At 43.1% G+C, this 24,524-nt stretch overlaps 1 protein-coding gene across 1 annotated transcript; it reads left to right on the forward strand.

Annotated features, from left to right (window-relative positions):
• Positions 1–261: 261 nt before the first annotated feature.
• Positions 262–24,162, forward strand: slc36a1 (solute carrier family 36 member 1). Its single transcript, XM_077021870.1, has 12 exons — positions 262–442; positions 1,413–1,511; positions 1,876–1,990; positions 2,079–2,169; positions 2,493–2,581; positions 3,363–3,452; positions 3,716–3,800; positions 5,096–5,314; positions 6,304–6,402; positions 6,522–6,688; positions 7,976–8,145; positions 22,460–24,162. The coding sequence occupies exons 2-12, from the start codon at positions 1,484–1,486 to the stop codon at positions 22,726–22,728; spliced, it is 1,422 nt and encodes a 473-aa protein (XP_076877985.1). The 5' UTR covers positions 262–442; positions 1,413–1,483; the 3' UTR covers positions 22,729–24,162.
• The last annotated feature ends 362 nt before the right edge of the window (positions 24,163–24,524 follow it).

A 24,524-nucleotide genomic window follows, 5' to 3' on the forward strand; every position in this document is an offset into this window, starting at 1 on the left:
TATATGATGTGTGGAAGACACCAACGTCCCCTATTCCCTAACTAGCTAAGGTAGCTTAGTTAGCTATAACTTCAGAAACGTATTTTCATTCACCATTTAGCAGGGAACATTCTGCTTGTCGGACAACGCACTTGATGAATAATTCACGGGACCAAATCTACAAATGAAAGCTGTATATATTGCAAACTTGCAAAACTGTCCATTTGTAAGGTTTTACATATAAGGTCCCTGGACGTCGTATCAGCTGACAGTCAGTCACGTGATCCCGTACTAAACATCTCAGGAAACAAACCAGCCAGCGGACCAAGCGGGCTGTGTTGAGACGAGAAGACGGGCTTAAGCACTTCAATGTGCAGACTTTATAAAATAATATATAGTCAGCGGTAATATTCGCTAGATAGCGAGACAGAAGCACTTCACAGCAACTGCTTCCGACCTTGTGGTAAGTCCCGGGCCGCTCGGTGACACAGGTAGATGATACAGTAGGCTACAGCCGCACTGTCATGGTCATGTAAGCAGTGAATGAAGATTCAAGACACACGATCCTTATTTGTATATATTTGTATACCGCTAAAAAAAAAACGGGCCAGTAAATGATTCAGAAGGCAGAATTGTGAATGTATCACTAATATGATCCAGTTGATGCACGACTTCAGTGGCCCGTAGTGTTGGTGGTTTTATTCCTAAGGCTGTACACTTCAGGTCCGGTGATTGGGTCATTTAATCCTCCTGCAGCATAAACCATGTTATAGTCTAAACCCATTTTAACATGTAACCTAGTTACTATGCTATAAACTGTTTACTCTGGTTAAACTGCCTCTAATATTGGAAGTAGAATATTTCATTATGTATTGCTGATATGTAATACAAATAAACCTTTTGTCCAATATGCCTGTTAAAAATAAATGAAAATGTGTTTAAAATAGAAATGCTGAATAAATCAATGTGTATACATGGTTTTTCACAGGGATCATGGGTATAAACGGGCTGGTAGGTTGGATAGAGGAGAGACGAGTAGAAAAGGACTCACTCCCTCTTGTTTAATGTGCTGTATTGAACTGTATTGTATTTGTGAGAACACAACTATTACCCATAAAAGGGTTTGCTGAGTTATGGTAGCGTGTCTGATTTATGCTGACAAGGGCGTACTGTCATGAGATGCACAAGATCTGTCTTGTTTGACCTGGTTGAAATGTTTGACATTGACAATGTGTGAGGAGTAAAAGTTTCTTGTTGGACTCTCTGCCTTAATCTGCTTACACAGAAGTTGCCTTAACCACACGACCACTCTACCACAGTCTTTGATCAAATAGCCTATTACCTTTCTTTGATGTTCAAAGAAAACATTGTTTGTGTACAAAGCTAATAAAAAATAGTGCCCTTAATTATAGTTGATTGGTCTTCGATTCCAGTGCCAAGGTCTCCCCAGAGAAGCAGGGAGCAGTGAAGCAGCCCGTGTGCCCTCCAGCCCACCAGAACAGCTATGGAGTCGGACATGAACTATCAGGATGGTAACCACGTTAAGCCTGCATTAGGAGAGCATGTGCTCTGGTGCCTGCCTCTTCTTATCCACCACTGTGGATTGTAAAATGGCTTAAATACATTTTTCATTTCATTCTTCCCCTTTTTGTTATTTTTTGTTCTTCCTTATGGAGAATGAAGATGATTTTCTTATATTCATAGTCATTTATATTTCATATGTTCAGCTTTGACTTGCTCCTTGAGCAGTATCATTTCGGGGGTTTGGTTTTTATCCCGATGGTTGCAATAAAAGAACCAAATCCCACGTATGTGGCTTAATATAGTTTTTGGATTTGGCCCAATTTCATAGAAACATGACGAGAGGATAAAGGGACACTGTGTGACCTGTTTCAGGTCCGCCTTTCTCCCGAGACCAGAGCCCAGTGGAGGATGATGGCGCCGCCCATCCGCCGGCTTCCTCCCGCACGCAGAACCAGTATGAGCGGATCGGTGGCAGAGCTGGATCCTCGTAAGGACTGCCGTGCCGACTTTCTCGCATGAATGGTTTGGAGTTGCTTGCATGGTCTGTTCGCGGGTGCTGATTGTTGTCTGTGCAGGTTTTTACAGACCTTGGTTCACCTGCTGAAAGGGAACATTGGTACAGGTCTGCTCGGCCTGCCTCTGGCAGTAAAGAACGCAGGCCTTGTGGTAGGATTGGTTTTAGTTGATTACATTACTAGTGGCTTGTACACTGTGTCTCTACTCTGTATTTGCTGTTTTTTTAATTGAAAATCTCTCTTTTAATATCTCTAAAACTACAGCTGCTTATAAGCCTGTGAAAACGTGTTATTCTGCAGGGCAGTTTTTCTCTATCAAGACAGCATTCATAATTCTCATGACAATTTAAAGCCAATCTAATGTGATTCAGGTGCAATGAGAAACCTTTTGCTTGGTTGGTAATATTACAAATACATAGCCTTTGCCAGTCAATAATCCATTGATCTCAATCTTTTCTCTCTTCTTTTCTGCAGATAGGCCCTCTGAGTCTACTGGTGATGGGCATAGTGGCCATACATTGCATGAACATCCTTGTGAAATGTTCGCATCATCTAAGCACTAAGTAAGAATGGACTACAGCTAAGATTTATGTCTTAAATGGCAGTTTATGTTATACACTTCCCGTCATGAGTTTTATAAAGCAGTATTGTAATAATTAGGACAATAATTGTAGCTCTTAGCTGATGCTCTGAATGGTCTGGGTCTCATTGGATGTTAATTGCTAACCTGTAAGTGTTTCCAGCCTGTCATTGTACATTGACTAGATTAGGAGAGAAGGTCATTGGAACAGCCAGTCCATTAACAGTAAAGCACAGGTCTCACTTCCCTGTCCTATAACATACTCCACCTGTACACAAGCTACCATAGAGATCATTATACTGCTGAGTAAAACATATGGACCATTTGGCCTTAAGGCCTGTGGTAAACAGCCCTTGAAGAAGGAGCACTTCATGTCCAGTCTGATAAGCTGTTCTGACCCTCAGTTTAACTCCCATTTCTATCGAGGCCAGTCCAGCACACTCCATCACAACTTAAAGCCAAGGGCTTCACTTTCATATGCAGAGTGTTGGAATGCATGGGTGCCATTTTCAAATCAATAATCCTGCATTTGACTTCCTTAGTGCTAAGGTGTTTGGTGTGGTAGTGTGAACATCACAGTCCGATCCATAGGCTGAACGTATGTTTACTGAAAAGCAGTGGGGCAGAAGCAAGCTGTTCCCATCACTGTCACAACTCACAAAGTTAAATGACATCCAGTCCCACATGTCAAACACTTTTTGTTTACTTAAAACAATGCAAATTTACACATAGTCTGGAAATCGTTTGTGTGGCTTCCTTCCTAGGTTGGGCAAACCATTTCTGACCTATGGAGAAGCAGTAGAATATGGCATGGAGAATGTATCTTGGTTACAGAGGCATTCTGCTTGGGGAAGGTGATGTAATATTTTGATTGAAATAGATGCCTTTTGATTGAACCACAGGCCATATTTGTTTATTATAGATTTGTGTTTCTGTCTCTCTTTACTTCTAATTGTTCCTAATATGCACTGAAATTTAAGTTATTTTAAGTTTACGTCTTCTGGTCAAGTGCCTTCACTCACATTGCCCTGTTTCTCTGAAGCATTTCAAACCTTTATAAATATCACAGACATCCTGAGGCACGTTTTGACAATTCCTTCTGTTTTCCACCCCTCAGCCGTGTGGTGAATGTGTTCCTCATCATCACCCAGCTAGGATTCTGCTGTGTGTACTTTGTATTCCTCAGTGACAATGTCAAACAGGTCAGTAAGCTTCAGCTCCTCCTCTCACAGCCCCAGATACAGGCAGTAGTTTGCAGTGCAAGGCTACTAGTTTTCCAGTATTGCACCATTTTCTTTGTCCTGTTCCCCTTCAGATCCACCGTAAGCCACATTTGACGTAATGCACAGTGTGCTGTATACTCACAGTGATTGCTGCTCAGAGCATTTTTCTGGGTGCACTGGCATGATATGTACCGTGTGATGTATTATTTTGCGGATCATTTTTAATTATGTCTTATGTGTTGAATTATGTGTGTGGGGCATCCAGCAGTTGGTCAATATGCAGTGTGCTCAAAACATATTTAATAAAAACTCAAACATTTTATGGGGTAATTGTGGGTAATATATTTGGGAAGTGTCTTTTTCTGTTTATTGTACTTAACACATTTTCTGCTCGGTGTGGAGATGTGAGCTTGCACCCACAGACAAGTGTTTTTAGGATATAAATTTACCAAGGGCACTGAGCTGCCATTGTTCTCACCACAAGAGGGCAGTATTGTCCTTTCATTGAAAAAATATAGTTTATGCCTGCAGTTGACTGAAAAGCTACATTTACATTTTACAGCATTTAGCAGGCTCTATTATCCAGAGCAACTTACAAAGTGCACACTAGTAATTGCTAGGTATACACCCACCCTACCGCAGGGGAGCAGTTGGGGTTAAGTGCCTTGCTCAAGAACACTCAAGAGCACTTCAGTCATATCAAACCCACAACCCTCTGGTCACAAGCTCAGTTCCCTTACCACCAGACCATGACTGCCCACAAGAGCTTAGCTGATAATCAGCTGATAAGCTCTCCTCCTCAATGTATACCTCAAGATCTTAAAGATCTTGAACTGTTATGTGAAATATATAAAACGTCTATATTTATGTTTATTTTATGCCAACATGACATTGCAAATATACTTTTACAGTTAATCTCACATCAAATCAGATGCTTTTATTGTGCCATCGCTAAACAGCATGTGAGTGAAGAACTTTAAAAATTAGGTCCACAGTGCAGTGTAGTTAGTGCACAGAACACAATGTACATAGATTCTAATATGCAAGAATATATGCAAAACACCATGGACATTACAGTAAACAAGAAGACATACATTGGTGTTTTAGCATGAGCATCTAAATGGGGCATGCTCGTCAAGTCTGTGATGTTTTAGCCATCTCAGGAAAATAGTGTATATGAATAAGCTGCTGCTTCAAACCTTTTATTTAGAAAATCACTTCTTCTGCGCGGTTGTTAACACGTGGGCCATCTTGTCATGTTGTGGTTTTCTCAGGTGATCGAGGCTGCCAACGGGACCACGATGAACTGTAACACCAACCAGACGGCGGTGATCGTTCCCAGCTACGATTCACGCATCTACATGCTCTTCTTCCTCCCCTTCATCATCGCGCTGGTCTTTACGCGCAGCCTGAAGTGGCTTGCTCCATTCTCCTTCGTGGCTAACTTGGTCATGAGTGCAAGCCTGGTGCTCATCTATTACTTCTGCCTAACGGTACACACACACACACACACACACACACACACACACACACACCAAATTGGTTAGATTATGGGTGTTCTATTTAGGTTGCTTATATTGTGCATTACTGAATCTTTGTAATGGAACCATTACAAGCTATAAGCATGTCCTCACCTGGTCAGTTTCTAAATGGAAGCATAGTGCCACCTTCTGTTGCTGATGGATAATTGCAGAGCTGCATAAAAATGACACGGGTTGTTTGTAAAACATCTTTTGTTGGTTTGTTAATATTTTAGCACTGAAAACAAGACATTTTGTTTGCAATTTTTTACTATGGTAATATTTGTAGACAATCTCTGAGACATTTCATTATTTGAAAGGCAAGATGGTCACAGCAGCTGCACACACAGCAAAGCCGTCCTGACTCCGCCACACTGTTCAATGTGTTAAACTGACTGAAGGAGAAGGATTGCTCTGCTATGTGACCAAGCCCACAACACACTCCCATGTACTTGGCTGCAGTGAACAAACCAATCCCTTCCACTGATGACTGCATACCTGTAATATGCTTAATCCTTGCAGTGTCAAAACAAAAATACTTTTTCTTATAACAACAGCTCCAAACTGGAACAAGCTGATTTTTCTAATGGGAAAATTGATTCATTTAACTGAGGGCTTTTCGTTTGTCTTGTCACATGCTGTGGTTGTGTTGGCTTTGTTTGCTTCCCCTCTCACACTTGTCCCGGGAGGTACTACTGTACAGATATCTGATGTGACTGGGGCTTTGATTGGTTTTACTGAGTCTAACCCTGAGGGGACACTGAAATGTTCTGTGACATTGATGTTCCATTCCTGCCTGTCTGCCTCTGCACCACAGCAACCTTCATCTCCTTTTTGTGCCAAGCTATTATGTTATTAACATGCCTGCATCTCCACTTCTTAACGTGTGTGTGTGTGTGTGTGTGTGTGTGTGTGTGTGTGTGTGTGTGTATGTGTATGTGTATGTGTTTCCCCACCCTCAGCATATTCCATCCCCCGTTGACCTTCCAAAGGTTGGTAGGGCCATCGACTACCCTTTGTTCTTTGGAACAGCTATATTTGCCTTTGAAGGAATCGGTGTGGTGAGTTTTTATATTACATTACATATTCCATTAAAGACAGAATCTCTAATATTTCTCAGATCATATCTCAAATCATTACACCTTTCACTGACACGATGAGTCTGTATCCGAACATGCAGGTTCTGCCACTGGAGAACAAAATGCAGAAGCCACAGAACTTCCCCAGAGTGCTGTACCTGGGCATGGGCATCGTCACTCTGCTCTATATCTCCCTGGGCACCATCGGCTACATCTGCTTCGGACAGAACATCGGGGGCAGCATCACGCTGAACCTGCCTAACTGCTGGTGAGTCTCGTCCACGCATCACGTGGCGTGTTTGTTTTGTTTTTGACATCTTCGTCCCAGACACGCGTCGTGTTGATCACCCCAAACTAAAGTAAGGAGGGCGGTACAGGCAGGGCGAAAAGGAGCGGATGGCAAAACGCCAGTCAGTTCATGTCATTGACGTGTGCGTTGGGGTCCATGTTCAGAGCTACATATGCCCCCTCCCCCCCCCGTTCTCACTCTGGGACACAAACCTGTCGCCTGTAATCTCCCCCAGGCCTCGCCATGCATTCTAATGTGCTTAATGGCCACGGGCACGAACACCATCACTCAAGTGGATTTTCAGGTGCTGAAGGCAGACACACTTAAGCCATTTGATCACAGACTAATTCAATTTACGGGAGTGAACAAGGTGAGGCGGAAGCTGTCGGGTTCTCCAGAGCCGGTAGCATTAGAGGTGGGGGCACGTGTGCAGGGCGGATGGGTCATGGAGCGAGGGCGAGATACAAGGGTACTAGAATGCAGCTCCAGATGCCACACAACAGGGCCCAAATGCATCTGTCGTGTTCGGGCCTGTCGATGAGCTGGTATTTACAAGGACTGATGATGATACGGGCTCAGTGCAAATTACAGGACAACTCCTGGAAGACAGAAGGATTCAATCACCCCCCCCCCCCCCCCCCCATCCCCCCACATTTTGCCCAGTACAATTAGGGACATAGTGACTCAGGCATCTGGCAGAAGGCCCGTGAATCATTCCTCTGAAATACTCCCCATTAATGTGTGGCATCGGGTATTTCCATGTGTGTTCACATCATTGTTCTTCAGCCAAATCTAGTTTTATGACCTTTATTACATTCAGCTTTTTCCTGTCTGTTTTTTTTTGTTCTTTTTGTGCATCCAGACATCAGTGTGAGCCCCTCAAAGCCTAGAATCACAAGAAAACTGAGGCATATAATCCTGCTTGTGTTAACATATCTCTAAGCATTTGCTCGCTCTATTGTGTAAGCAGTCGGTTCTTGCAAAGGTCCGCCCACCATTTACAACGTATCTCGTGAAAGGAGAGATAATCTAGGCCTTGTCATTTTGTTTAACTTAATCATGCTGAAAGAAATGGAAGAAACTTGACCTTAAATCCTGCTCTTTATGAATAGCGATATTTTTTTAAGGGTGTGACCATGTTGCAAGCCAGAATTTAAACAATAACACAAGGCATGTGCTGCCTACTGAAACTAACTTAAAGACCAGCAGCAAACCTTCTTTGCAAACACTGACCGAGCTTCTCTGCCATTGTGTCCGGCTCGCTAGGATGTATCAGTCGGTGAAGTTGCTCTACTCGTTTGGGATCTACATCACCTACGCGCTGCAGTTCTACGTGCCGGCCGAGATCCTCGTCCCGCTGGCGGTGTCGCGTGTTCGGGCGCGTTGGGAGCTGCCCGTGGACCTCTGCATCCGTGCGGGCCTCGTCCTGTTCACTTGTGAGTGCATGCATCAAACCCTCCCTGCTCTCCATCTCACACACACACACACACACACACACACACACACACACACACACACACACACACACACACACACACACACACACACACACACACACACACACACACACACACCCTGCTCCAAACGGGCAGGCTGGAGGTGAAGTCCATGCCAACCCTACCCCATGAACATGTGCCTATGCATCAAATCAGGATTAATGTGGGCGGGGCTGAGGTGAGACCTTCATCTTGTGGGGCTAATATTTGCCCTTGTCACAATCTGTCATCTTAGAAAAGCTTGCAAACACAGATATGCAAGTGAATAACTGGACCTGTGTCCTTTACCCAGTGCCCTAAATCAGTCCTCCTCCCATACATACTGGTTGCTCCCTGCCCAGCCTGGAGGAGATTGCCACCTCTCGCTATCTTAGAAGAGTGATCAGTATCACCAAGGACTCATCCCACCCCAGCAATCACCTGTTTAACCTGTTACCCTCAGGCAGACGGTACAGGTCGCACAAAACTCACACAAGTAGGCTCAGGGACAGCTTTTACCCTAGAGCCATCACGGCACTAAACTCAACATGTAAATAACAACAATTATGTAAATCCCCAATCCATGTGCAATACAACCCATGTAAAATACTTCCCACGTGCAATATATGTAAAATAACAATGTAAATAGCTTGTGCGATATCCAACATATCATGTAAACATTGCATTGACCAGTTGTATATTTGGATCGTTCTGTCATTGAGTGTATTTATTGTCTGTATTGTGTGTATTTATTGTTCCAACAAGCACCTTGGAGTAGAAGCAAATTTCATCGTAATGCAAATTACAATGACGATAAAGGCGATTCTGATTCTGATTCTGATACACAGGCACCTGCTCCCCTTTATAAACTACCAGTTATTAGCAGCATCTGAGGATGCGTTTTCTTTTCCCCCAGCATTATTGATTTGCTGCGTGCTCCTTAACTCCCCTTATCCTCTTCACCAGAGCAACCCGCTGCACAGGGTCACGTGGCCCAGCCCGCTGCACAGGGTCACGTGGCCCGGCTCGCTGCACAGGGTCACGTGGCCCAGCCCGCTGCACAGGGTCACGTGGCCCAGCCCGCTGCACAGGGTCACGTGGCCCGGCTCGCTGCACAGGGTCACGTGGCCCGGCTCGCTGCACAGGGTCACGTGACCCAGCCCGCTGCACAGGGTCACGTGGCCCGGCTCGCTGCACAGGGTCACGTGGCCCGGCTCGCTGCACAGGGTCACGTGACCCAGCCCGCTGCACAGTGTCACGTGGCCCAGCCCGCTGCACAGGGTCACGTGACCCAGCCCACCACTAGAAGGCAGCGTTTTACCCGCAGGCGGAGGCGGGAGGACACAACCTGCGACGTGTGCAGAGAAATACTCAAAGCAGGGACATGCTGATCGACCAATCAGTGCTCTCTCTCTCCCTCAGTCTTTCTTTCTCTCTCTACATACTCACCTATATGTTTTAACAACTAACCTTTCCAGAGCTGTAGCAAATTTTATACACACTCTCATCTGGGTTAAAATGGATACATTAAAGTGATATTGACACAGGCCATTACAGCTGACCCAGTGCAATAAAGGCTCTCTGTGCAGGGCAAATTGTCAGCATTATGAGATGAACGTGTGGCTGGGAGATTGCATGTGGTTATTAGATTAAATTCACAGGAACATGTCAGTGGAAGATAAATGATCCTTGAAATGTTAAATTAAATGTTCTTTTCATGCAGTTAATTTCTTATTCCTACAGATTTATTTTTTTCGTTTGATTTATCACAGTCACTGAAGCACCTATTTGGACAACTTGCATGAACAGCATGTTGGTGCTTAAGACTTTGATAATTGTCTGATTACAGCTAATTCAAGTAGAGTGTGCGTGTGAATGCTGCAGTGGTGTGTGGTGCTCCGTCCTGGGCGTTGTCCTGGGCAGTCATGGCCTGTTGGTTAGGGAACTGGTCTTGTGACCGGAGGGTCGTGGGTTCGATCCCCAGACCTGAGGTCATGACCGAGGTGCCCCTGAGCAAGGCCCTTAACCCTCAATTGCTCACTTGTATAAAAATGAGATAAAAATGTAAGTAAAGAAAATGAGAAGATAACAGAAAACCTTTAAATAATAAGTAAAAAAATGGCACTAAAGAAATTAGTTTCCCCCTAAAGATTAATCAAGATTATAATTATATACATGAACTTAGCAAGTACTAAGATACCCGGGACAATTTTGTATAACAGCATTGATAGCACATTCATGCTTTCCAAGGATAACAAAATGAAATCTATCAATGCTATCGGTTATGAACCAATTGAAGCGAGTGTCAGTGATCCCAGTAGCTGGATGGCTGGAGATATGTGTGTTATGGGTAATGGTATCAAATGCAGCATTTAGATCTAAAAGGAGAAAAATACAGAGAGCACCAGAATCGGGTGAAAGGACAAAAATAATCGAGAATGTGTAAAAGGCAGTCTCAATGCTAGGCATTGTACGGAAGCCAGACTGGAAAGGTTAAAAAAAATATTGTTATTTTCTGACCCTTTCTAGCAGCTTGTCTTTTGAAAAAGATTAGAAATAGGACAATAGTGTTTGAATGGCTGTGTCAAGAGAACAGGAGCAATGGTGGAAATGGTGGGCAGACATAGTCTAGCATAGCATAATCCACCCATTAGCCAGGACGCACTACTGGCCTGTATAGTGGAGGTGAAGTGGGCCTTTCTCTGGGAGATGAGTGATTGGAACGTAGACCGGTGTGTACTGCAGGATCACATGCACAACTGGAGTTCTGTTCATGGGTCAGGCGGTTACATCCAGATCCTGGGAGCTTATCATCTTGACTGCTATTTGAAATCTGATGATGCTTCTCTTTTTTTCAAGGATAAACTGCTTGTGTAATTGTTGTGTGCATGTTTGAACTCACATTGATTGCTGATGATATTGCTCCACATAATCTTTGGGACACACAGAGTCTTTGAACTATAAATGATCATTTAGAAAAGCCTATAGTTTAATCACCATGTTTTAAGATTGCATACAACTGGTAGGAAAAACACGGAATGTTATTTAGTTTCTTTTTTTTAAACTTCTGTTGAGGTTTCTGAGGCCATAGCATAAAATGAGCAAAATTCTTGTTGGAAGTACCATATCTTCACTTACCTTCACCTGCCTTTCACTAGTAACTAATATATACCTGACTTCATCTCCCTTTTGTATTGCTTATATGCAGTTGATTCTACCACTTTAGATATATTTATGTACATTGAAAAGACCTTTAATGTACATTGTTTGAAGGTCAAACAAGGCATGTAGCACCAGGGGATTCTGTAGCCTTAAGTGACTCTTTAATGGCCTCGTATTTTGAGCTTATTAGGTCGTTTTCCAGCCTTCCCCTGAAAGGCCCATGGTTAGCTCCTTGGGTCTTCAGTGATCAGAGGCTCTGACCTTCTGACACGTCTTAGTTTTCTCACTTTCTGCATTCCTGATACTGTTAACTGGCAAACGCCTATTGGAGTGAATAACCATTTGGCTGGTTTGCATGTTGCATGTTGACCGATCCCCTCAGAGGGGATTTGGCTAAAAAAGTACAAGTGGAAAGATCCTTGATCTCCAGCTGTATAATGAGTGTTCTGATGCGTGACTTCTGCCTCTTGGGTGGAAAGAGCATTTAGCAGAAAGGCTTTATGGGGAATGTTTATGTGCTCTGGGTGAGTCCCCTTGCTCTGTGTGGACCAGTACATGATTCATGGTACACAGCTCTGGCTGGATAAACTGCAGTTAGTGTGGTATGGCACTGTGTGATCAGGGTGGTGTCTGTCATGTATTTCAAATCAGTTTCACATACATTCTGAATGCACTTATAAGGAAGATTTTGTTTTAAGAATAAACCCAGTCATTTCAGAGTTAATGAAAAAAGAAAAATGAGGATCTGAATGAGGGTTAAAAATGGGTTTATTAGAAATTGGTTTCTACTCATTTTCAATACACTGGAAGCTACAACTTTGCCTGCATGATAAGCAGACAAATGAACACCCTTTCATGTGCTGTTCTCCCTTCTTGCTGCGTTTGCTGGATGCTCAGACTTGTTAGTCAACTCATTCCCCCCCATTACTAATGCACTCAAGGGCCTCTGCTGTGCTTTGAGTCTCTTTAGCCTCTGCCTTGTAATTGGTCTGTAAGCAGAGGAAGTGAAGGTTTATTGTTGCACATGAATAAACAATTAGATCTCTCCCTTCCTGTGTCTCTACATATAGTATTCAAATGAAGATCCAGAACTTGGAGAAATTCAAAGCAGAAAGGCGGCCTGAGGCAGGGTTTTAACACTCACCACGTCCCCTCCGCACCCTGAAGTTGATCCAGTTTAAGGCTTAGCAGAAGGCTACAGCAGTGAAGTGTCCCTCCAGCTGTTGTCGGTGTCCTGAATGAAGACTGTTTGAAGTGAGACATGCGGGCTCTTGCTGGGCTCCGGTCATGGTGGCGTCTTATCATTTATAAAGAAATTATGTTTTTGCCACTTGTAAAGAATGTCACTTTTGAAGCTTTTGAGAACTCATAGAGCTTGAAAAACCTACAGGTAGGAATCCACAGAAAGCCCACGTCAGCATAGCTGTTGTTCAAAGCATCGACACCATCAAAGCCATGCATTCACAGGCTAAAAGGGGTTCATGTAATTTGCCTGTTTATTATGTCTGAGTTTCAAAGCAAATTTTGCAAATGAATGTTTGGAGCTTTGATTGCTTGCAGTGGCCCCACTGTTACCCAGTACATCAGGGGTTGCTGTACACACACAATGAGACCCAACGAATACTTTAACTAGCAGACTTGATGCCTCAAACTTTGATAGTTGGTGCTTAGTCACTGAAACTGGTTTGTTAACAGAAACATGCATTAGCTTTCCAGCTTTCTAACTAGACCATCAGCCCAAACAAAGCTGTCATCTGATATCATTGGATTGAGTTGCCCTTATACTTCTCGGCTATTACATAAATGAGTCCTTATAAATTTTGCTTAAGGTAGTTCAGATCTGCACTATATTGCCAAAAGTATTCGCTCACCTTCCTTGACTCACATAGGAGCTTAATTGACATCCCATTCCTAATCCATATACAGTTGTGATCAAATTTATTCAACCCCCAATGCTGCGAAGGGTTTTATGGAATTCAGTGCACATTTGTAATTGTGTTCATAATGAAATCTTACAAGGACTTGTTAAAGAACTAAATGCAACTAAGATAGCATCAATTTTTTTTGTCATAAAGTATTAAATGGCCTTTTTGTGATTTCTTCATTGACACAATTATTCAACCCCTTTACGACTACCACTCCTAAGAACAGAGGTTCATTCCAGTGTTTTCCATCAGGTATTGAAAACATCTGTGGATGTCAACGAGCAGCAATCAAGCATGATAAGCACCAATTAGGCAGATTTAAAAGGACTGTGATACTCAGCTCCTTCTAGACATCTACTGGTGTGTTTCCAAGCATGGTGAAGGCAAGAGAATTGCTCTTCACAAGAATGGCAATGGATATAAAAAGATTGCGAAGTTGTTAAATATTCCAAGAGACACTATCGGAAGTATCATTCGCAAGTTCAAGTTAAAGGGCACAGTGGAAACGTTACCTGGTCGTGGCAGAAAGAAGATCCTGACCGCGACTGCTGTGCGCTACCTGAAGCGTAATGTGGAGAAAAATCCCCGCGTGACTGCTAAGGAACTGAAAAAAGACCTGTCAGATGTGGGCACTGAAGTTTCAGCTCAGACAATAAGGCGCTCACTGCATAACGAAGACCTCCATGCCAGAACACCCAGACGCACCCCCTTGCTGACTCCAAAGAACAAGAAAAGTCGACTGCAGTATGCCAAAAGTCATGTGGACAAGCCACAAAGGTTTTGGAACAGTGTACTGTGGTCAGATGAAACTAAATTAGAACTGTTTGGGACAATGGACCAGCGCTATGTTTGGAGAAGGAAGAACCAGGCTTATGAACAAAAGAACACCTTGCCTACTGTGAAGCATGGCAGGGGGTCAATTATGCTTTGGGGCTGTTTTGCTTCTAATGGTACAGGAAAGCTTCAACGTGTGCAGGGTACCATGAATTCCCTTCAGTACCAGGAGATCTTGGAGGAAAATGTGATGGAGTCAGTCACAAACCTGCGGCTTGGGAGACGTTGGACCTTCCAACAGGACAATGATCCGAAGCACACATCCAAGTCCACTAGAGCATGGTTGAACATGAAAGGCTGGAACATTCTAGAGTGGCCATCGCAATCACCAGACTTAAATCCAATTGAGAACCTCTGGTGGGACCTAAAGAAGCCAGTTGCAGTGCGCAAGCCTAAGAATGTGACTGAACTGGAGGCTTTTGCCCATGAAGAATGGGCTAAGATACCCATAGGTCGCTGCAAGACACTTGTGTCAAGCTATGCTTCACGCTTGAAAGCTGTCATAACTGGAAAAGGATGTTGTACTAAGTACTAAAAAGTAATGTCACTAGGGGGTTGAATAAAACTGATAATGATGTGAGCACAGTAAAGACATTTGTGGTTATTCCATCATAAATATTATGTTATGTTTGTCTAATTTATAAGTGCCTCTTTGATATAATTGTAAATAAGATGACTGAAATGATCAAAATCAATGTCAAACTGGCCAAAACACTTTATTTCAGTGGGGGTTGAATAAGTTTGATCACAACTGTAGTTCAATATGACATTGGCCCACCTTTTGCAGCTAGTACAGCTTTACCTCCTCTGGGAAGGCTGTCCACAAGGTTTAGGAGTGTGTTATGGGAGGTTTTTAACTATTTTTCCAGAAGCACATTTGTTGAGGTCACATACTGATGTTGGTCGAAAAGGCCTGGCTCTCAGTCTCCGCTTTAATTCATCCCAAAGGTGTTCTATCAAGTTGGCCAGTCAAGTTCATCCACACCAGACACTGCCGTACATGTCTTTATGGACCTTGCTTTGTGCACTGGTGCACAGTCATGTTGGAAGTGGAAGGGGCCAGCTCCAAACTGTTCACACAAAGTTGGGAGCATAGAAATGTCCAAAATGTCTTGGTATACTGAAGCATTCAGAGTTCCTTTAACTGGAACTAAGGGGCCAAGCCCAGCTCCTGAAAAACACCCCCACAACATAATTCCCCCGCCACCAAACTTTACACTTGGCACAATGCAGTCAGACAAGTACCATTCTCATGGCAACCGCCAAACTCCGATTCATCCATCAGATTGCCAGATGGAGAAGCGTGATTCATTAATCCAGAGAACGAGCCTCCACTGCTCTAGAGTCCAGTGGTGGCGTGCTTTACACCACTACATCCGACGCTTTCCATTGCACTTTGTGATGTATGGCTTGGATGCAGCTGCTCGACCATGGAAACCCATTCCATGAAGCTCTCTGCACACAGTTCTTGAGCGAATCTGAAGGCCACATGAAGTTTGGATGTCTGTAGTGAGAGCGACCCATTCTTTCACAAATGTTTGTAAAAACAGTCTGCGTGCCTAAGTGCTTAGTTTTATATGCCTGTGGCCATGGAAGTGATTCGAACACCTGATTCCAAACATTTGGATGGGTGAGCAAATACTTTTGGCCATATAGTGTATCAAAGTGGTAAGTGATACCAAAAACTTCTGTAGCTCACCTGGTAGTGCAGGTGGAGCAAGCTATGAACAACACCCACAGTCGTGTTTCCATGCGGTCCCATGCAGGCTCATTGCAGTAGCACCAAGCCTGCTGCCAGCCATGAAGTCTGAAGATCTCTGGTCTGAAGATCTTTTTTTGTTATTTTTTTACACGAGCATTAGTCTTGACTGTGTTTCCTTTGAATATCAATAACATTGTACTCAAAAAGAAAGTTTTGAATGTGACTTATACAGTATAACTGTGAAGGCCACCAAAAGACCAGCAAAATATGTTAAATGCATATTGCTTGCTTGCAAATGAGTGCAGGGTCTACCTCCTGCAACATTACTGTTTGAAACTGAACACTTGCAAATGAGTGCAGGGTCTACCTCCTGCAACATTACTGTTTGAAACTGAACACTTTCAAGAAATGAAAGGGGTGTTTAGTAGCAGACCACGCCGCTCATAAAGAAAATCAAGAAATGGCTGCAAAAAAATTAATGCATTGTTGTAATTTAATGCTAAATATGATATTGTGTGTTCAGTTCTGTCTCACCTATAAATTGGTGTTTTACCACCATCCTTTGTGTTTGTGCCGATTGTTCTGAATTAGTTCAGTCATATTTGTTTCGTGGTACACAAAGAATAGCTTGTTACTCTTGTAGAAATAGACGTGCTCTGAATATACCTTGTAGTTAAAGCATACATTATGTGGCAGTTTCAAGGGAGAGTGTTTGGAGCAAGTCTGTAGGTTTTGTGGCAGTTTAAAGGGAGTGTTTGGAGCGAGGCTGTAGGTTTTGTGGCTGTTTAAAGGGAGTGTTTGGAGCAAGCCTGTAGGTTTTGTGGCCGTTTAAAGGGAGTGTTTGGAGCGAGCCTGTAGGTTTTCCTCTGCTGATATTAATCCATTTGTCATGACCCAGCAGCCTGTCAGTCTTTAAAATAAATTTTTATGTTGACCTAGTTTTCAGTCTAAAGCTTTATTAGGATTTGCTATGCATGGGATGTCAAATTGCAGTTGCTTGAGTCTTGTATCAGGCTCATTTTAGAATTAATGACATTAAGTGCAGAACAATGCACTGAGAAAGTGTGTGTGCCATGGTGCGTGTGTGTGTGTGTGTGTGTGTGTGTGTGTGTGTGTGTGTGTGTGTGTGTGTGTGTGTGTGTGTGTGTGTGTGCGCCACGGTGCGTGTGTGTGTGTGTGTGTGTGTGCCATGGTGCGTGTGTGTGTGTGTGTGCCATGGTGCGTGCGTGTGTGTGTGTGTTTATGCTTCAGAATGATTTACAAGGCTGACTAACATAATCCCCTCTGCCCCTTCAATTAAACACAGCAGTGTCTTTCTGAGCACAGGCCAAAGGTGTTCTTGGAAATGCCTCTTCTTAGGTCATCAAAGTCCAGACCGAGTACCTGTGGTGATCCTCATGCCTCCTTATTTGCCCTTTCTTTGTTCCTCCTGTTATTCTATTTCATCCCCTATCATTTAGTGCACTGTTGTCAAGGCTGTGCACTAAAACATGCTTAACGGAGCTTTAAAACTGGCACTTTGTTTGTGTTGCATTGAGATCTGTGTGACCAATGAGTCCGTCTTTTGGTTTGTCTTGTGTTGTTTGGGTTCTGCAGTATGTGTTCCTGGTCGGGTTTAACCCACTGTGTTTATTATGTTGATTTATGTCTGGCAAAATCCTGAAAGTCCAAAGTTTTACTTCAGCAATTTCACACAAAGCAAGCTAAGTGATGTTTGGTTTGGGTAGAGGGTTTGGATAAAGCAGTAGAGTCCAGCCTAATCCTCGCCTGATCACCAGCCCCCGCACTTCTCCTGCTTGTGGCTGAAGACACAAACGAGGCAGCACTGGTGAATTTGCCATGAAAGGAAACTGGAGGGATTGTGGCGTGTGTGTGTGGGCTGGCGAGGGAGAAATGGCACATGTTTTGCGAGACGACCTTCCGTCTGTATGAGAACCCTCGATCGCATGGCGCAGTGCTGACCTGCCACCGTGACCACGGACGAGTGCTTTCTCAGCAAGGGGGTGAAGGGTCAGTCCATCTAGCGTGTGTCCATGTGTCCTCAAATATGTGACTGTGAGATCTGGGTTGTGTGTGTGTGTGTCTGTCTGCCTATTGTTGAGGAGTGCACTTTCCCCACTGGCAGAACAGTAACAGGAGGACTCTGGTCTTTTCCCAAGAGCTGCTAAAACTGACCTCAGTACAGTACCACCCAGCCTGCTGTTAAGCTAAAGTGGACACCAAAACCAAGGTCTGAGTATGGCTGCTGATGAAGGGTACATGTCCTCTGAAATACATGTGAGTACATGGGTGCGGTCACATGATTACCTTTAGATTATGTGCATTTGTGCTGTGCAGGGATGAAACCCAGAATTAGAGCAGGCCGTTGTGTAGCTACACCTTATAAATCAAACAAACAAGTGTGGAATTGCAATAACAAGCCAAAAATAGTGGTTGTGTATCAGGCAGTCGTGGTTTTCTGGAGTGTGTGGGGTCTTTTGCCACTGCTAATCCATTGTCCCAGAGATGAATAAGTAGTCCTTGAAACCCGTGTTTTTAAAATTGAACTCTCTGTATGTATCGTTCTATCTTTGTGGGCTAAAGCCTATTGCAAAGATGAAACATGTGCTTGATTAATCCATAGCCAAAGACCAAGGTCTGTTACAAACAGCCTGTGGGAACATGGTGATTCTGAGTAATGAACACGGTTTTGAGCAGCCATGGCTAAACGCCTCCCTAGACCCACAAGTAGCCCGAAGACATGCATGTCAGTTTTCATTTCACAATTTAAATTTTTTTTAGTTCAGTTCAATTTATTGGCTTGACCTAAAGGGGTTTAAAATGGCACGATCAAGACTAATATGACTCATACGTTTCAAATGGTCTCTGACAGCCTGGACCTGGTTATGTGATTATTAAGTAGCAAGATTCTTGGCCCAGTACTGTGATATTTCTTCTTTTGGTCTGTCTTTCATTCTGGAATGGTTTCTGAGCATTTTAACCATATAGTTCTGACAAACTGAAAGGTTTCTCTCTGAAGTTAGAAAGTGATTTTCTCCATGACGTAAATATGCAGTCATGTGATCAGTTTCCAGTTATCACTCCTGCACAATATTTTTCCATGTTTGATGTCCTCAAGGTGTCCTCTAGGTGTTGACAGGTAAAGGTGGACATTTCTTTTGCGCTGTATCAGTGCATGTAGCCTTGTAACTTGGCTCATCCATGGAGCTGGGTTCTGTTGGCTATGAGTGACTGTGAGTCTTCATTCCCACAGCTTCCTTCATGACCCCCGTAACCTTTGACAGGCAACGTGCCCTCCTCTTCACCTTGATACTTCACTTGCATCACATTTGCCTGTGTTTGGCTTCTGAATAATCGCTGTTTTACTAACAAATAGATTACCTCACACTGTTCCTGTGCCAGATCTTATAGCTAAGCCTATGAATGGAGCATATTGGACCCAAACAGCGCGTTGGCAAGGTTATTGTTACCGTAGGATTAGCTTGGGCAAGAACGGACTGGGACCTTGATGTGCAGCTCCTGTCAGTAGCTTTTCTCTTGCACTCTGCTGCTGGCTGCATGAATACAACTGTTACTCCGGATATATGCGGTAATCCACTAGTCTGATTTTTTTTGTTTTGATGGATCATGTGCTATTGAGACAAGGTGCTTTATCAGTGAATGCAGTCAGTCATGATGTTGGGTCGCTGGGTGCACGTGTGTCTGTGCTGTGCTGATCAGCTGTGTGACTGTGTACTGTGTCTCTCTCCTGGCCTTAGTAACATTATGTATACAGATCGCAGCGCCAAACGTTGGCCACTAGAGGGCGACCTCAAGCCGGAAGCTAATCAGGGCTGTTAGCCTGATCTCCCTCAGGGGTTCCTATGCTATGTAACAGTCATGGTGTATGTATGCAGTACATAAAATCACAGGTAAAATTTTACTTAATTCTCAAGTACACGATTATTTTTTTTGCTTCCTCACCTGTTCTGTCAGGGACTGTCTTAACTCGTCTTCATCTTACATCACTTCTAAGCCTCCCCTGGTTCTCTTACCGGTTCTGATTTGGCCAGATGTAACGTTTGATTTCACGTGCTCTCCATGGCCCGTGTGTCTGCCGATCCACCCGGCAGCCTTAGTTAGTTACCCACATGCATCTCATGCATCTCAGGCACTGAGGTTAGTCTGGCCTTTCTCCAGCTGTAGTTTGCTTCAGATGTCAGATTTGACAGCCTTTTTGGAGGGAAAGATCAGTAAGGTTGGGAGTCTTGACACAGATGCCCAGGGGCTCCAAGCAGACGCACCTACCACATAGTCAGGGTGTGTTATTAGGCCGCCAGCTTTAGTAATTATGTATGAAACTTTTGGAAGGTGGTCTCTAGTCTCTAGGTGGATATCAGAGTGAAGGATCAATCATTACTGTTACTCGTTTTGTTGTTGACACATTCACATGCCAAGGGTTAATTTGTCCTCAAGCAGACGGACTGTCAGTGTCTGGTGACTACTATGCTACTTAACAAGTTTATATGGGGTTGTAATGCTCTCCAGCACAAAGCTGGATGTTTGGCCACAGATGCTTTAGATACATCAAATATCCAATTCACAGATTGTTAAAAAACAGCTCCATATGTAAAACCACACCCAACACTTGGGTGTTTGTTCTGGATGCATTTAAACAGACTGGTTTAACAGAATATTTCAAAATTAGGTTTAACAGAACTACTAGTGCTGTGAAAGCAAGATAATTTAGCTAATTTTTTTCAAACCACTTTGTGAACGTTGTAAATAATAAGGTGTGTACAATATGTTTTCTCTAATTTAAATATGTTAATGAAGTTGTTTATGGCTGCTGAGACAACAAACACCATAGATCCTGTATATAAATAATCGGAGTTAGTTTGAGAAAATAGGTGTTTATGAACAACAACTTTATATGTAGTGTTGCCACATAAATTAACTTGATCGAAACAGATGTTTATTCATGTGTGAGATTCATCAAGTTACGATAACAATTTGAACCGTTTATAACGTTTATACCTGTTTTCTCCGTGTGTGGGTTTGCCTATACACTCCTCAAACCAAAGTTCTCTGATATTTTTTTTCATACTTGCATACATTTGCACTTAACTGTGGTTGTCAAACTTGCTGCATTGGGAAATCAAGTACCTGCTTTGCTGGGTTTGCCTTTTTTCAAACAACAACAGACCTAATTCATTCAAAAGCACCACAGTTAGAAAAGGCGGTCACAAGGGAAAAGTTATCCAGGGGTGATCTGTTACCAAGATATCCAGGGTTGTGACAATTGTAACTATCAGAGACGGGCATGAAAAGCTGTATCACTTTGTTTTTTTTAAACCCTTTTCAAGAACTCCCTGCCTAAAAGAGAGCCTTCGGAAGATGGCGTACAGTTGCCTTGTTTGGATGGCGGACGTAGCTTAAAACGTCCAGGACTGGTGCTGTTGCTGAGTACAGGTGGGACTTCTGTTGCTTCTGAGGACATGGAGAAATGAGAGGACAGATAAGGCAGTGAGAGGGCCCAGCTGTTTCATGAAGCAGGCTAAAGGTGCTTCAGATGTGAACTGTGTGGCAGGTTACAGAGGAATGATACATTTTGAGTATCCTATAATGTGTAATTGCGAGCACTTTGCAAACTGATTAAGGATGTAACTGTGACATAAGAGGTTTCATGGTGTTCCCCTTCCCTGAAGAGCAACTCAAATCCTTGTTGAAATATGAATGTGGACGGATCTCTGTTTTTACAATCCTAATCATCTGTAAAGCTGCAGGAACTCTTCGTTTTCCTTGTGTGTGATCAATGACACACACGTTTCCTCTGAACAATTATGCTTATGCTCCTGTAGGAGTATATTGGATCGGAGCCATAGTGCCTTAGTTTCTTTTCTTACCCATTCCTTTCAGCTCTGTTCACTATCCACTAGCTTTAAGCTCTGTGTACTGTCCTCTCTCCGCCCCCAGGGTGGCTATTCTAACCCTGGTCTGCTTTGTAGTGTGCCCGACATGCTGTGGACAAATCTTCAAACACCTGGTCTAGTAGACAGTCTTCTCCAGGCTCAAGGGTTTAAAATCTGACCTCCTTAACACCAACAAAAATGATGTCTTCACTTTCTTTAGAGTGAATTCTAGCATGTCCCAAAGAAACCCTTCCGGTTCTACATTCATTTGACAGTTCCTCTGAAATCTAACACAGGCAGGAGGGAACTGGATCAAAGGGTATCGGACCCTCTGAATGTGTGTCAGACCTGCTTGACAAGTGTTTTAGTCATCACAAAGTCATCATAAGTGACAAAATGCCTAAGCGGGCAAGTGTGTTCATGTTTGGTGAGAGTTTGTGATGTGAACATTCAAAGATTTGCACATTTTACTGTCTTGTTGTGGCACATGGTGTGAAAAACGGAGAATGCGTTAGCCAGAAGGGCAGTGGAGCAGAAATAGTGTGCAGGAAGGTGTTGGCTTATTTGGGCCATCAGAGCTGCCTGCCAGTACCTCCACTAATCCCCTTAGCAACAGGAGATGACCCATCCCCCATGAACCCCTCACACACACACACACACACACACACACACACACACACACACACACACACACACACACAATCCCCCATAATGTCCACTGTCCTCTCATATGACATTGTACCTCCGCTGTCTTCCTGCAGGCGCGTTGGCCATACTAATCCCAGAGCTGGATCTCGTCATCTCCTTGGTGGGTTCAATTAGTAGCAGTGCCTTAGCGCTCATCTTCCCTCCGCTCCTGGAGATCATCACCTTCCACACAGAGGGCATCTCAGGCTGGGTGGTGCTCAAGAACCTGCTCATCAGTCTTTTCGGCCTGGTGGGCTTCGTGGCCGGGACCTACGTCTCCATTGTGGAGATCATCTCACGAAGGCATTCTGAGCATGTTGATTCCTACCTTCAGGTCATGTGATTACTGGACAAATATCAGAACATTTGAGAATTAGCCTGTTATTTTTAATTAAATCACAATGGATTATTTATGTGTAAAAATGTGCTTTTGCTTCTTTACAGTGAAAGTATTGACCTGAGGTGACTCGTATGTCTGTTTATTCTCCAAGTCCAGATTATGGACAAACCACAGTGACAATCCACAATGGTCACTGAATGCCATGAAAATAGCTTTCAAGCTTTCCCTTCGTGTGTGTGTGTGTGTGTGTGTGTGTGTGTGTGTGTGTGTGTGTGCCGTACGTGTGTGCCGTACGTGTGTGCCGTACGTGTGTACCGTACGTGCGTGCCGTACGTGCGTGCCGTACGTGCGTGCCGTGCCAAGTGAAAGAGTTAACACAGTGGGAATTAGATCTACTAAATACAAACTGAGATGTAATTTTGAGCCCAACACTCAAAATATATTTTGTTTGAAAATTGAAATCAGAAATAATGATGGCAGTTAAATGATCAGTAATGGCCAAAAAGGCCTTTGGGCCTTTAAAGGAATAAAACATAACCATATTATGTAACTGGTTGGTGGTGTTGTATTATTATTTTTTCATACTTTTCCATCAACATTTTTTTTGTTCTAAGCTTATTTAAAGCTTTAAACTTGAATTTAAAGCTGTTTACAATTATTTTGAATAGTGTAGCTCTAATTTTTTGATATTTGATGTACGCTTATTCATTTGTGTGTGTGTGTCTGTGTATGTGTGTGTGTGTGTGTGTTTTTATAACGAATTGCATTTGTAATCAAGGCATTTACCCACAGGTTTTGGACTTGCCTTGTCAAATATAGAGCTAAGATGATCTTCACATCAACGGACAAAAAAGGGTTAGATGTGATCATCTTAGAAAACAAGAAATCAAACATGATTTTATGGTAAAAAAACACATACTTGTTTAGATTTCCAAAAGCTGTTATGATGAGTCCACAAGAAAATGGTTATGGTTTTTGTTTTGTTTTGAGTTTTGTTTGCTTTGTTTTGTTTGGTGCGAGGGGACATCTGCCTCATCCATTTATGCGTCGTCAGTGCCAAACAAGATTTGAGAACGTGATAGAAGCTTCCGGTTCATGTGTTGGAATTTATTATAAAAGTGATGTACTGTTTTTGTTTTTACACTTAGCATTTTGACCTAGTTAATTGGGAGCTTTAATATTAAGCATATTGGCACAATGCAAATAAAAAGCACTGTAAGAATTATTTGTAAAATGTTCTCTTCTACATTACACTACGTATCAAGTGAATTTTCAATGTACGTTTGATTCTCTATGTGTAAACATGACATTTAAAGCCCTAGTAGTCTGTACTGTCACCTCCCGTTGGGTGTAGTCTCTCAGTGTTCTGTGGGTAAGCCAAATGAAATAAAGCTAGCTCACTGTGGTCGTGAGACCGCTGAATGTGTGCACAAGGGATCTTCATTTCTAGACTCTTTTTTTCCTAATAATGTTATTTCTGTGTGTAATGAATAAAGTTAGCAGGCTACAATATGCAGACTAGCAGGCTACAGTGTGTGGCCATCATCGAAGGGTTGTAAACACTTTCTTTCATTGTCTTTTCAGACATTGTGTAGTCTAAAGCTCAGCCAGTCAACACTAACTCATATTTCAGTTCCTCATGTCTTGATCTAATTTTTTGTTTTATCAACTGCTCTTGTGTAAGCATTAAAAAATGGTCCATTTCTGTATTTTCTTCAATCTTTCTGGCTGTTCTAGCACACGTCTAATCTTTTCCTTTCCTTTTTCCCTCACCAACCACATATGCATGTTTTCTGGAT

The sequence above is a fragment of the Brachyhypopomus gauderio genome, chromosome 11 (genome assembly GCF_052324685.1).
Source record: "Brachyhypopomus gauderio isolate BG-103 chromosome 11, BGAUD_0.2, whole genome shotgun sequence".
In the NCBI taxonomy this organism is placed as follows: Eukaryota; Metazoa; Chordata; class Actinopteri; order Gymnotiformes; family Hypopomidae; genus Brachyhypopomus; species Brachyhypopomus gauderio.

Bases quoted from the DNA above. Each gene is read 5' to 3' on its own strand.
- slc36a1 (XM_077021870.1), top strand. From the start codon at position 1,484: ATGGAGTCGGACATGAACTATCAGGATG. The intron at 1,512-1,875 runs GTAACCACGTTA...GACCTGTTTCAG, and splicing joins GGACATGAACTATCAGGATG to GTCCGCCTTTCTCCCGAGAC. The intron at 6,403-6,521 runs GTGAGTTTTTAT...CCGAACATGCAG, and splicing joins CCTTTGAAGGAATCGGTGTG to GTTCTGCCACTGGAGAACAA.